Source organism: Typopeltis vanoorti, chromosome 5, assembly GCF_054136105.1.
Source record: "Typopeltis vanoorti isolate ZY-2024b chromosome 5, IOZ_Tvanoo_1.0, whole genome shotgun sequence".
NCBI classification, from domain to species: Eukaryota; Metazoa; Arthropoda; class Arachnida; order Uropygi; family Thelyphonidae; genus Typopeltis; species Typopeltis vanoorti.
In genome coordinates, this window is record NC_143553.1 from 89824978 (window position 1) to 89840742 (window position 15765).

Sequence of the window (15765 nt, forward strand, 5' to 3'; positions counted from 1 at the left end):
AGAGATATAAGGAGACAGAGGAAGAGAAGATGCATGAAGAATATAAGACACAGGCCAGGAAAGTGACTAGTATGGTAAGGAAGGGGAAACTGGAATATGAGAAAAGATTGGCCTTTAGATCCAAGGAAAATCCTAGGGAATTTTTTAGCTATGTGGCCAGTAGGAGGAGAAATGACTGTGGAAGAATGACATTGTTGGATAAAAATGGGAATATAGTGACTGATGCCGAGGACATTGTGGAATTGTTCAATGAACATTTTATTGGAGTATTTCATTCTGGAGGAGTCAATTTGAATACTAGAGGGATAGGGCAGGTTCGAGGTTTAGAGGTGCAGGAGGAGAGTGTGTTCCACATACTGAGTACTCTGGATGTTAGCAAAGCTGTGTGACCGGATGGTATTTCACCGTGAGTTTTGAGAGAATATGCTAAAGAACAGACAGATCCTTTGACCTGGCTTTTCAATGAAAGTCTGGCTGCGGGAAAGGTGCCCATGTAATGGAAGGAAGGTAAGATAGTGCCATTGCATAAGGGTGGTAGCAGACTGGAAGTGTCTAATCATAGGCCAGTTTGTGTGTCATCAGTTGTTACTAAGATCTTGGAGAAAGTAGTGAGGGACTGTATACAGCATTGGGCAGATGAAGGTAATGTTATCTGTGAGAGTCAACATGGATTTGTGAAGGGGTGCTCGTGTTTTAGCAATATGCTAGCCTTTTATGATAAAGTTACAAGAGCATTAGATGAGGGCAAGGCATATACAGGTATCCCTTGCTTAACGCGGGATTTGATTAACATGGCAAAATTAATTGTGGCAATCCCTTGATATGGGGCAAGAGTTTGATTAACGTGCCTTTAACCCTACGGAGCTCGCAGCTGATCTGACAGATACATGCAAAATGTATCTGTCATATATATAAAGAATATAAGAATATAAATACACTGAATTGTGTAAGAATATAAATATTCTTACACAATTCAGTGTATAGCTTGGGGAGGTCATGAGTAGCTGTGCATTCATATATTACGGGTGATATTCCGCACCATTTTTTGCTGTCAGTTTGGTTTAACACATGTTATGTAAAAGTTTGTGATATTTGTATTGAAATTGTATCTGAGAGATACTGCGACCTCCAATGTCAGTATAGTATGGCTTAGTTTTTTTTTTTTTTTAATTCTTTGTTCAATAATTTCTAGATTTTAACTGAAAATAAATAAACCATCATGTATTACTGAAATAGATAGCCAAAGGCTTATTTATCATACATGTTCTCTAGGAGATGTGCTTTACATTATGTAAAATACTAAGGAAAGCGACCTGGAGCTTACTCCACCTTTACTACGAGTTGCCCATAAGGTTGCTTATGCTTGCATCCGGCAAAACTTTTAGTTTCTATATATTCGGCACGAAACTCTTTTAGTTTCTATATTCGACTATGAAATAATGTTGGATTCAATATCCACTTAATTTGTACTATCATTTATTATATTTGCAGTGTTTTTTCTTTGTTTTATTGCTTGTTTGCTGAAGGCTGGAGTGTCATTTTGATTATTATCGTAGAATTTATGCCGATAAGAAAAAAAAAAAAAGTAAAACTGTTCAAACGACTCTTGATAACTTCTTTTGATAAAAAAAAAATTGCAGTAAATGTAGGTACAAGTATTTACTAAACATTTACTTTGCATTCATTTTTATCTTTCCTAAAAGAGTACCATATAAAACGAATTATTAATATAGTAATCTATCATGGACAAATTGTAATTTTTACCATTGATTATTAGATTTGATCGACGCGATTTTGATATATGCAGTAACATCGAGGGATTAATTAACCGCGTTAATTGAGGTATACCTGTACTGCCATTTTCTTAGACTTAACAAAGGCATTTGACAGGGTGCCACATGATAAGCTGATATTTAAGTTGCAGCACATGGGTTTGGATGTCAGATTGGTCAACTGGATTCGGGATTGGCTGTCTGATAGGTATCAGAGAGTTGTGTATGGTGGAGCAATATCAAAGAGGCAGAAGGTTACAAGTGGGGTTCCACAGGGCTCAGTACTGGAACCTATATTGTTTAACCTTTATATCAATGACGTCCGTGGATTGCAAGGGGATATTCAGTTGTTTGTGGATGATGCGAAGCTGGGAAGGGTTATTAGTAATAGTGCAGATGTGGTAGCCCTGCAAAAGGATTTGAATAAGCTAGATAGATGGGCAAATGAATGGGGCTGTCAGTTTAATGCAGCAAAATGTAAGGTCTTGAGGTTTGGGACACATCGATGGGATGCTGCATACTCTATGGGAGGAGTTAAACTGGAGGAAGTAGGGGAGACAAGAGATCTGGGATTGATGATTGATAGAAACCTGAAATTTAGGGGGAAATATTGCAAAGATGGTGAAAGTAACACAGAGGATTGCTGCAATTATGAGAAGGACACTGACCTGCAGAGATAAAATGGTTATCATTCCGTTATATAAGACTCTGATCAGACCACACTTAGATTATTGTTTCCAGATCTGGTCCCCAGGATTTGAAGGGGGATAAATTAACTGTGGAAAGGTACAGAGGCAAATAATAAAGATGGTATCAGGACTGTACAATGTTAGTTATGAGGAAGTGTGGACTACAGAGTTTGGTGGATAGAAGAAGGAGAGGTGATATGATTGGGACTTAAATTGTTGAGAGGTGGTTACAGGGTTGACACTGGGGAGTTCTTTCGCTTGGTTGAACAGCAGGAAGGAGTCATGAAAAGGGGGCCATCCCTGGAAGTTACGAAAGGAAACTGTGAGAAAGAGGGTGAGGAGTGGTTTCTTTGCATGGTGTGATGGTGGTTGAGCCATAGAATGCATTGCTTGATGGAGTGGTGAGAGCGAGAAAGGTCAATGCATTCAAAGAGTGGTATGATAGACTGTGTTTCCTAGGAGGGACCTCCCTCGATGAGTCTTAATAGACCTGTATTTCTTAGAAAGGACGTCACACGATGAGTCTTTTGACTCCATGGAGGCCTGAATAATAATAATACCAATACTATATATTCATTGATATTTATGAATTGCAGCAGTTGTATAGTTATATAGGCTCTTAATTTCATTTAATAACATAACTGTTTTGATAGCCTTGGTCTTCTGTTATATTCCATAATTTTTTTCAGTTAACTCAGTCAAAGGCTTTGTCATTATCTGTGAATGCTAGGTGAGTCTGTAAATTAAATTGGTCTTTTTTTATGAGTACGTTTAGTAAGAATCTATCAACAATGCAACTTCTATCCTTCCTAAATCCAGACTGTTCCTCTAATAACAAACTATCAGCCATAGTGGCAAGTCTTTTATTTAAAATTTTACTATATAATTTATAATTTATACGTTGTGTTTAGAGCCTCTATAGCTTGGTCAGTATAGACGAAGCGATTTGGTAGGAAAGACCTGGGTTTGATTCCTGTCCATGATTTGAGGAACCTTTATCTGGTCTCTTTTGACTAAAGGTGAGTTAGCCAGTCTCATACAGAAGTGGAGGGTTTTACATCCCTCAGAACAGGCAAACTGGCCCAGCGAACACACACGTCTACAGACAAAAAAAAAAAAAAAACCTCCCAACATCAGGCCCTGGAACAAGTCAGTTGGGATCGCATGCGTAAGGTCGTATCATGTAATAAGTCCAACCCCAAATAGATGGGATAAGGCATAAGAGGAAGAAGAATTTATATGCTGCTGTATTTAATAACCTAACATGTCTGTAATTTTAGTATAACCTTCTATTTCCCTTTTTAAAAACTGATATTACCGTATTGTTCGATAGATAACGCGTGCGTTATCTATACAAAAAAGGCTAAATTCTTTAAAAATGAACATGCATGGTATTTGAAAGGTATGAGAGATAAATCAAATGTAACAAAACTAAGGTAAAGTATTACTTAATATTTATTGAGCATTACACTATTCAAATCCAAAAAATTCTTCATCAGACTCAATATTGAAAGAATCAATTGCGTTAAAAATTTCGTTTGGTATTTCTTCAGCTTTATAATCATTGTCACCGAACACCACTGCATTCCCTTGTGATTTAATGAAACCATTTCTAACACAGTTTTCACTTACAGCAGCCCAACTTTCTACAATCCACGTAACTATATCTTTATATGACGTTCTTTTCATCTGCCCTGTTTTGTTATATTCATGAATGACATTCATCATCCAGTCTTCCCACTTAGCCCGCAAATTGTCTTTGAATGGTTTATTTACTGCAAGATCAAGGTGTTGGAGTTTTTTTTTGTTAAACCACCTGGAATGACGGTCAATTTAGAATACTTACAATTGTTTTAACTTCTGCTGTCGTGTGTGCCCTACACGAATCCAACACTAACAAAGATTTTGGGTTGAAAAATGCCATATTTGTCTTTCACCAAACATTCTCCAACCAAAATTTCATATCCTCAGAATTTATCCAACCTTTATCATTAGCAGTAACAATAATATCTTTGGAATTGCAACCTTTTAGAACAGTGTTTCTTTTGAAATTCACCATTGGTGGCAGTTTGGAACCATATGCAGTTACGCAGAGACCCACAGTAAAGTTAGATCTTTCGTGCCCTGTTGTAGCAACTGAAACCTCCTTTGCTCCCTTCAGATTCACAGTCCTAGAACTAGACATGTCAAAACTTACAGGAACCTCATCCATATTCCCAAAGTGACAAGCATCAACCTCCACACAAGTTTTCTCTCAGAAACAAACGAAATTTAGCTACTTTTGGGTAATTCAGATCTAATAACAAAATATAAACAAATAATTATTTACTTTATGAAATATTTTAAAACAGGATGTACTGAATAATCGACCACTGCTACTAGCAACGCACGTGCTTTTAAAGAATTCCTCCATCCTCTGTCTATACTTCCTAACTCTACCACTAGTTGGCACATGCATGTTCAGCTTAACATCAAAAGGAGTGATGAAAATGTTGGGGGTGCCCGTTATCTATCAAAAAATGCAGTATTTTAGTCTTTTTTTCATTTTTGGGGTATATTGCAGGTAATCCAACTATTTAAGAGATTGAGGAATCTTATTTTAAAAGAATAGTCTTATTTTAATAGCTAGTAGTTTGTAATCATCCCATATTGTACAACTTATGCAACAGCTTCCATACTGTATTCTGTCAAAATCCATAGCAAAGAACCAAAGTATCGTAGTACTCAATCCCTTTGTCTAACTTAACCATAATGTTGTTATGAAATGTGAGCAGTTACTCAAAGAGGCCTTCCCTTAGTCAACCCATACTATTCTTTCTGAAGTATAGATTGTCAGTCAAGCACCTCCGTAGTGCAATTGGAAGAACGATGGTACATTGCACTGCACCCTTCAATTGGAATAGGCCTAAGTTCAATTCTCGTCGCGACGGGAGGAATCTTTATTTGGATAATTTCATTCGAAGGTGAGTTAGCTGATCTCATATGGAGGTAGCAGGGTTTTTTTCTCCTGGAAACTCGAGTTTTTCATCCTGCATACAGACAAATTGGCCCTTCAGAACACACAAATTTACAGACAAAAAATACTAGTTATGGTGGAGGTGTGCAGTTGATGGAGATGATTCGTAGTAGAGGTTCGGTGTAGTGGTTGAGACAGTTGTAGGTGTCCTCCCGTGATGAGTCTTCGGACTCCTTGGAGGTATCAGGAATAATGATAATAATAAATACATTTTTGTATGCAAACTCTTACCAACTTTTTCAAAATCTTCACCACTACACCACCACCATAATTCTAATGCGATGGAATTATCTAATGGAATATGTTCTGTCAATATCTCTGCTAATACTCAAATTATATAACTAGGCCTATGGAACAGATAGTTCAGCTTAACATTTTTTTGGCATCCATGTTGATATTTCCATCATTTCTTGTTGCCGAATTTGTATTCAGTTTCTACAGTAGATCTAGTACCTCCTCCTCATACAATTGAGTTTCTTCCTCCAGCATATAGAAAGCATTGAATTCTATACTCCATGCACTGTGTTAATAGTTTTTAGCAAAATGGGCACTTGTTAGTTGAACAGTCTCATCTGCATCTGCTACCCACAACCTATCTGCATTGACAGAGTTAGTTATTCTTTCATTCACTCTTTTTTTTATTTACAACACAATGATAAAATTGTTTGGGTTGTCTTTTTAGCTTGCAGAGCCAACTTCTTTTCATACCGAAATTTATCTTTCCATATAATAGTTGTAAATCTTTTGTTTTGTGCCTTTATAATTTTCATAGCTGATATCCTGTTGCACACAGTATTCCTTCCACAATGCTTAATAAAGCAAGAGAATTTTAAGAATATTTGTAGAATCTTAAGCTGGCGATTATAAACAATAAATTACACAATAAGCACAGGAATTAACTTTAATGAAATGAAAGTACAGATATTTCGTACTGGAAACAGTACGCTGTCAGTGTGTAGAAACAAGCAAATCAAAGGAATGGGAATACAAGATACATACAGCAGTCGGTGTTTTACCAATTAAAAACTGTTGCCGCATGTTAGAAATTAATGTTAATAAATAATATTATTAAAAATATTATTAAAAACTATTTTTGATGGTTACATAAGAATCTCTGAAATTTTCTAGAGAGAGACAATCGTTCCGATTCAGATTTGGCGATGTAAAAGGGCTTTGCAACTTTGAAAAAAAGCATTCATATTTAAACCTACTTCTATGGAGAAGACAAGCTTCATCCCTCTGGATGCTGCTTAGTGTCAATACTATGTTGTGCCAGACTAGACTTTTGAGGTTTCTGTGCTTTCATTTCATTAAAGTTAATTACTGTAGTTATCGTGTAATTTATTGTTTATAGTCATGCCACAGGTACCTTTTAAAGATTAAGCTGGCTATTATGACAAACTTAGATGACAGTGCCGTGGAATAAGAAGTTACAAGGAATTTCATGGATTGATTGAGAGAGAAAGGTGGTATTGGAGTACATACCCAGAGTCAGGAGGATAAGCAGAGTATGATTAAGTGGATGACTAGCAATATAAAGCTGGAGTTGCAAAAAAAGTAAGCATTGTGGACAGAATATAAACAAACAAAAGCAATCATAATGTTCATGAGCAATATAAAGTACAAGCAAGAAGGGTCACTAGTATGGTAGACGAGGCTAAATTAGATTATGAGTGAAAAGTAGGGCCAAATTAAATCCAAAAGAGTTTTGGTAGATAGCAAGTAAGAGAAAGAATGATTATGGAGGGATAACTTTACTCAGTGCTGATGATAGGAAAAGTAACAGATGGAGAAGAAATAGTTGAGCTACTAACCGATCACTTTGCAAGAGTGTATCACCCAGGTGGAGACTTTGCAGTTATCGATGTGATAGAAGCTCATGTTAGAATTGAGGTAGATGAAATAGAGGTTTTCAGCATATTGAAAAATATCAATGTGTATACAGCAGTGGGACTGGACAGTGTATCAGTCCATGTGTGACATGAATGTGCAAGAGAACTGGCAGTGCATCTAATGAAGTTGTTTAATATAAATCTCAGCTCTGCAAAGTTCCAACGGAGTGGAAAGAGGGTAAGATAGTTCCATTACATAAAGGTGGCTCCAAGACAGAAGTAGCAAATTACAAGCTAGTTAGTATCTTTGGAATGGTGGTTAAAGCATTGATAAAGCTGATTAATGGTAAAATCCAGAATGTGTTGATAGTAATATGATACTCTATGGTGGGGGGGGACAGCATGGCTTCGTAAAAGGTAACTCCTGCCTTAATAATTTTTTCACAATTTATAATAATGTAACAGCAGATTTGGGTAAAGGAAATAGTTACACCATGATACTGCTGAACTTTACAAAGGCATTTGACAGAATACAGTATGGAAAACTATTATGTGAGTTGGAACAAATGAGAATGAATATGGGGTTGTTGCATGGATGGGGGGGGGTGTAGCTGACAGACACCAGAGGGTGGTGTATGGTGGAGCGGGATCATGTCGAATGAGGATGACTAGTGGGGTGCCCATGGGCTCCATACTAGGGTCACTATTTTAATTTGTATATTAATGATATAGGGGAAGATTTAAGGAAAGATATTCAGTTGTTTGCTGACAATGCAAAACTAGGGAGGGCAATAGTCGATAAAGGTGATATAGATATCCTGCAGGATGATTTAAATTGACAGTGTGGGCAAAGGACAATAATTGTCAATTTAATTTTTCAAAATATACGATAATGCACTTCAGGATGAAAAAATTGGATACTTTGTATCATACTGATTGTACTGGATTACAGGACATTAACGAGACCAGATATCTAGGGCTGATAGTGGACAAAGTTGAAGTTCAGAGGACATATTGCCAAATTTGGTTAAATATCTCAAAGGATTACTTGAAGGTTGAGGAATACATTGTCAGGTAAAGATAGGGAGGTTATTATATAAGGCTATGATTCTGCTGCATTTTGATCATTCTGCACAGATTTGGTCACCTGGATTTCTGGGGATCAGAATATGGTGGAGAAGATTCAGAGATGAGTGACCAAGCTATGACAGGTATGTGGGATGCTCCCTGTGAGGATAGATTGAAGGTGTCAGTTAGTTGACAAGCAGAGGAGAAGGGACATGATAGAAACTTATAAGCTACTAAAGGGATTCTATAAGATTGGCACAAAGAGATTTTTCAATAGATGAGGAATGGGAGGGGGAGCCGGAACAAGTGGTCAGCCTTTGAAGTTGTGTACAGTTGGGTCTTTGCATGGAGAGAATGGTAAATGAGTGGAATGGATTGTCAGAGGTGGTTGTGATTGGTCAGATGATAAATTTCAGGAGATGTATGGTAGATATTGTGTGAATAATAGTTAGTATAGGTGTTTCCCACAGTGAGCCATTTGACTACATGGAGATGCCCTATATAATAATAAGATTGCAGATCCATTTTACTCCCACCCTATTTACTCTTTAAACTCTAAGGATACATTTCTGTATTGCATTATTGATGCATTTTTTAGATACTACTCATGCAACACTAATTTTCTTCCCATCTAGCAACCAATACATGGGATCAAACCTAGATTTGCCTTAGTTAATCACAATTTCTGCACAGATTCCATGTGTATGGAATATTCATACACATGTCCACTTCTCAGGTTGGTACAGCATGTTCACTGTCACCAACCAGAGGTGGAACACTCTTGTCTTCTTTTTCTGAGCCCACCTCTAACACTATAATTAAGTTTAATACTTTCTAACCCCAAATTTCTTCTGTCACATGCTATTTACGGAAGTTGTAATGCAACATAAATTGAGCTTTATTCTTTTAATGAGCTCTGAATGTTTAGATAATTAGTCAGTCTTATGATAATTAATCATTTAGTACCCATTAGGTTTATTTGGCAATGCATTTCATTGTCACTAGCATCTGATCCACAGGATTTGTAGCAACATCCTAACTTGTTTGACTCCCACCTCACTCTGTATACTTCTAACTCACTGCTACGTGGAAAACAGTTACTAATATTGCAGTTGTAGCTCTCTACCCTCACAGGACTCAAATCATCTATATCATTAGCATCACACCACTCGTCCTGTTCTGTCTCATTTACCATGATTAAAAATACTGTATCCTTTACAATCAATACCATTTAGTACCTCTACTATTGAGAGCCAGGTCTCACTAATTGTCAGTAATCTGAGGCCAGAACATATTTATTTACTAAAGCAAAAAATTCAACTCCTTTGTTTCTTAACTTCTGACATTTATGTATAGATATAATAAGTTAACTCCATGCTTATTGTATATGTTCCTCTCTAGTCTGTATGACCAGTTGGACAATATTTAGATTCCTGTTCAGATTTAATGCTTTATTTATCCTTATACATACTTAATAAGTCAACTAGATGAACATACAATCACTTCCAGTTCCATTTATCAGAAATTCTTTAATTTCTGTAATGTTAATATATATATATATATATATTAAATAATTATTGAAGTACTGTAGATTTGTGTTATGTTCTTTGTGTCATATGGTATTTCAATATAATTGTTTCCTTATTTTATTTATTTTTCCTATTAGTTCCTTAGAGATGAATTACAGTATGAAAATGGATATGAGAGACATAAAGAATTTCATGGCAATGACAAATACATCAGTGTGGATGAATTATGGCAAGCTTGGAAAACATCAGAGGGTAAGTTTTCCAGCCCTTATTTGAAAAAGTAAATTTTATTTATAGATGGCTGATGTTAAATATGTTAAAATTTCGTTATGCTAACTTTCTATGCAGCATCTCTATAGCACAGATGAATGAAAGAAAGATTGGAAAGATAGGGATTTATTTCTCATCAGTGATGTGAGGAATATTTCCTTGGAATAAAGGAGCCTGTTCATCTGAAAGCTAATCCTAAGTTAGCTGGTCCAGTAATGAGATCCTACAGTTTTCATTCTGGGTAACTTGAAGAAAGTAACCTTAGAGCATACATTGAAGTCAGACAAGAATATTGATGCATATAATTGACGAAGTACTGGTAGTCTAAAATGCAGGGTATTGGTTAGGAGTGGTATAAACAAATAGGGATCTTTGTGTGTGTGTGTGTGTGTGTTGGGCACTTTGGTCAGACCTGACATAATGTAGAATATTAGCAATTAGGTTTGCTTAAGTGTCACAGCTAGATAACCTGCCACTTCCACATGGCATAATAAGGAATGTAAAGAATTGATTGTGACTTCTGACTCACTGTGTAATACTCGTATTCTTGTGGCATGCCTCATTATTAGGTATTGATCTGCATAAACAAATGATGATGGGCCATCAGTTGGAGACATAACTGACTCATTGTATCCTGTATTGGCTTAAAGCAGAAAATATGGGGTATCACTCATTTAAACGAGTTCTTCACTATTTACCTTAATGAAGGTAAAGGAACCAGTGAAAAATCAGCTACTGAAACAACCTTGAATTTAATAAAATTAGGTAGGTACTATTGACATTAAAAGCAGCATTAAAAAAAGAAGTGGAATTATATAATGTCTACAATTATTACCAAGAGGAAGATTAAAAGTGCTAAATGATAACTGTAAGGTGTTACATTAATGTAGTCATGATCATGGAAAGGAAGAAATAATTTTAGTATTCAGCACTAAACATAGAAGTAAATTTTATCAAGGGTAGATCTGAAATATAGGCAAATTTCAAAATGGAAAACTGAATCATGAAACTTGCGTCCTTTGGTTTCATAAAAGGTTCTAGTAGAGGAATTTCGAGTCCTTCCTTAGCAAGGGTGCTTTACATAAAAGATGGTTTTTACTGACGAACTCAACAATTGAGTATGAAATGAATTTCAGAAATACAGAAATGTTTTGAGAAAATTTGAAGAATACAGCATAGCTAATTGTAATAATTACCTGTTGGATTTCTGTTTGACACATGGAATAATCATGTCTTGAACAGAATAACAGAATCATTGGTTATGTTATTCTGTTCATAGCCTTCTTGAACACAATAACAGCATAGTCTTACTGGCTATGCTGTTATTGATAGTGATATCATTGGTTCATGATATAAGAGTTTTCAGGGGATGCGAAAGAGGGAGCAATCACCATTTAGTTTTGAGCAGATTAAAAATGAGTATCATATTGGAAAGGAAAAGTTTTAAAAAGAATCCAAGTTGAGCTGCTTTCAGAGATGAATTATATACTCAGATATACATATATTATTGGGGTGGAGGGTGGCAGAAATGAAAGAATTTAAAAACAAAAACCAAGCCCTAGAGACCCAGTGGAAGAATCTAAAGAAAAGTTTGCTTGCTTTAGTCAGAAAAGCATATGGCAAAGTTGGTAAAAATTTACCAACATGGTGAATCAAGTTTGGATTAAAGGGCAGTCCTGGAAAAGAAAAAATATCAAAAGCTCCTGGGAAATAAGTTAGCAAGTGCTCTTAGCAAATACATACAGAGAAAGATATAAGAAAGCCAAGTTCTATGTTAACAATAACTAAATAAAACATGGAAAGACAGAATTTAGAAGATAATTATCATGAAGGTGACACAAAATGTTCTGGAGGATGTGGAAAGCATTAAGCAATGGAGAAAAGTATATTGTAAAAGGAACCAGATGAAGTTGATATGAAAATAAAAGATAAGGATATTCTGTATGTTAAGAGTAATTTTTTGTTATTCCCACCCAAAGTTACTGGCATTAGTGAAGATGATACAATTAATGGAATAGAATGTGAAGAGTATAGTATTTTCAGGGAGGATGGAGAGAAAAGAATGGGGGTGGGGTATTGTTGATAATAGCTAATGAACTGCACCCATACAAAAAATAGGAGTTCACCTGAGGATTAGTGAACATACTGCATTTTCGATGCCATCCGGTGTGGGATAGATACCAACAGGACTTATACAGTTCATTGCTGCTATAGACCAGATGATGTGAATAATGATGTGGATGGTAAGCATTGTTATGAAACGAGTGCACGCTGATGAACTATGAGAACATGTAATTTAGAAGGAAAGGACATTTATAACCACGCTCTGCTAAACATTTTTTCTCTCTCGATGAGTCTTTAGACTCCCTGAAGGTGTCACGTAATAATAATAAGGAAGGAAATTGAATTTATGTATTTATTGAAGAATAATTGGGAGTGTTACATCTAATAATTGTGTTCAGAGGATTTATCTTTTTTTATGAAACAATTCAGCTACTTACACATGATTTTTAGTGAAGATGGCAAATTAAATATGGAAATAGACAACAGAATCAACAAAACAGGTGTGGTAGGAAGTCAGTTGAATAAATTCATATGGAATAAGAGAGAAATTAGTCGGTACACTAAATTAGCTATATACAAGATGGTATTCAAACCAGTTTTAAATTATGGATCTGAGAGCTGGGTCAGAAGTAAAACACTTGATCAAATACTAGAGACTGCAGATATGAGAGTTCTGAGAAAGATCAGAGACTTCAACAGATGGCATCAATGGCAATATCATATTAAAAAGGAGGATATTAGGAAAGAACTTGACATTGTCAGCATCCAGGAATGCATTAGCAGAGCTAATCTCAGGTGGTATGGTCACTTAAACAGAATGGATGAGGAAAGATTAGCAAAACAAGTGTTCTCTGCCAGGTTGGCAGGAAAACGACCCAGAGGAAGACCAAGATATAGGTGGATTGATACGGTACAAAGTGCATTAGACGATAGAAATATAAGATCTGATAATGTTAGTCTTAACAAGTAATAGACTGATTTGGAGAAAAATTGTAGATAAGAAGTAGTAATGATGTACATTTTTGATGTACTTCTATCATATCCTGTACACCCCTTGAGGGTACATGGCAGGAATTTGATGATGATGGATTTGTCTTTAACCAAGAAGACACGTTGCTACCAACTGATAAGATAAAAAAAATGGTGCATCCTCGCATGCACCATTTTTTTAGAAAAGTATTACTGATAACTTTAAATTCGTCTTTTAGCAATACTTTTCTGAAAAAAATGGTTACAGCCAAAACACTATTAACAAACTTCTCTACAAGACCTCAACAAAAAACAAAGATAAACAGACTACAATAAAACTATAACCATTCCTTACATTAGAGGGACATCAGATAAAATAAACAGAATACTACAGAAATACAACCTTAAAGCCACCTTTAAATCTCCTGCAAAATTAAAAAGCATACTCAACTCATCCAAAGACCCATTCCCTCCGCTGGCCCACCCTGGAGTATACTGTATTTATTGCACCTGTAATTACCATATATAGGGGAAACAGGATTCACAATTCCTATCAGACAAAAGGAACATAAACGACACGTTAAATATAATAACTATGGTGAAGCTGGCCTTTCTGATCATTCCCTGAACACTTTACATAGAATTGACTGGAAAAGCACCAGTTGTTTACATCACACCAAAACATGGTATGAATAAATTTAAGGAAGCCTGTGAGATTCTTAACAACCACTCCAATCTGAACAATTATAATGGTCTAAAAATCCCAGGCATATGGAAGGCACATATTCTACCCATGGAACCTTTCTCCCTAAGAGTTAACTATAAACAGGACTGTAGATAGTCCAGAATCTTAAATGTAATATAACAATTGTCATGTTAAAAATAGGACATCATTGTTACTGTAAGAAAACTATCTCTGTGAAAGAATGTTTCTCCTATGTTAACTTAAATAGAATTTAGCTTTGATGTAGTTTCTAAATAATTAATTAATTTTTAATTTTATCTGTTTTTTTTTTCCACTAGAGGTCATGCCAGTAGAATAACCGGTGATCAAATCATTGTTTCTTTAGCAAACTATGTGAAATGTAACTCAGCTTGTCGTTGGATATTTGTATACTGTATAATCCAGACGATGACCTTAATATGAAGGTTGACACGTCGGGAAATTAAAATAGTTATTTATAACATGGTTGTATAGTCCATAATTTCTATAATGAATGCTAATCACCAAACACTAAAAGAAAGGAAAAAAGAACTAGGGGTTATCCCTGGAATTAGAGCAAGGGTGTGAGGACTAGATTTTTTGTTTGGAGAGTGGTGAATGAGTGAAATAGGTTGGCAGAATCTGTTGCTGGTGTCATTCAGTGTATGAGTTCAAAGTAAAGGATGATAGATATTGTGTGAATATTGGATAGTGTTTAGCATAATATATAGGGCCTTCCATTGAATCTGCAGACCCCCCCCCCATGAAGTCGCCTATGTAAATAATAATAATAAAATGTTGTACTTTGAATGATTGTTAAATATTTAGAGAAGCTGTGAAAGAACAGCAGTAAAAATATTCAAGAGAAATGCAATTAGGAATACATATCAAGACTTCATGTAGGAAAAGTGATCATAAACATGAAATGTGGCAAGGCAGCTTGGAATAGATATTAGTCTAGAGCTGCTTAAATATGTCTGCGTGAACATTTTACAGTAGCAACATAGCATTTTATGATTTAGCTAGTTGATTTCATATGATTTGAGTACAGCTCTTATAACACCCATTTATGAAAAGGGAAATAAAACTGAATGTAAAAATTGCAGAGGAATTTCCTTGTTAAATGTTCCAGGTCAGACCTATGTAAGGATATTTGAGAAGAGGCCTAAGATAAACTTGGAAAAGCAAGCTGGATTCTGGGAAAAAGGTGTGTGATAGTGTCAACAGAAGAGCTGTTCAAAATATTGGACCTTCTACAGAGCAATATATATATATATGTATATATATATATATATATGTATATTAGCCTAGACTTAAGTCAGATTGGAATTGAACATGTATATGAAGATGGTTTGATGTGGAATTACATGTAAGTCAAGGTGCATGCTATCTCTGCTCTCCTTCATAATCTGTATAGATCAGTGGTGTTCAACCTTTTTTACTACGTGAGCTATTTTCTATAAAAAGTTATTCTGCGATCTACTCTCATATAGATCGTGTTCCCTCAACTTGATATCTGATTACGCACAAATAAACAACTAAAAAAACATACACGACTAAAAACTTTATTTGTGTATTTAAAAATTTATTTATCACTTTTAATTATTTTAATACAATAAATATTTTAATACAACTAAAACAAACAAACAAATGTATTGGAATAAAATATTTATATCTCTATTTTGGAAAACCAAAATTAGAAAAAACAACAGATTGATTACAAACTCACAAGTTACAGGAAATGCTGGTTGATTTAAAAAAAAAAAAATTAATGTGAAACTTGGCATTGTTTGGACCTCACAATGTTTTCATAGTCAAGTTGATATGAAGAAGTGGCCAATCGCAGATAATCA

At 35.3% G+C, this 15765-nt stretch overlaps 1 protein-coding gene across 2 annotated transcripts in view; it reads left to right on the forward strand.

Moving 5' to 3' along the window:
* Positions 1–15765, forward strand: part of LOC150106639 (stromal interaction molecule homolog) — a 341067-nt gene that overhangs the window by 144364 nt on the left and 180938 nt on the right. For both annotated transcript variants that reach the window (XM_090392591.1, XM_090392592.1), the window contains exon 3: positions 10044–10158. In XM_090392591.1, the coding sequence (XP_090248717.1) occupies positions 10044–10158 (115 nt within the window). The remainder of the gene's footprint in view (positions 1–10043; positions 10159–15765) is intronic.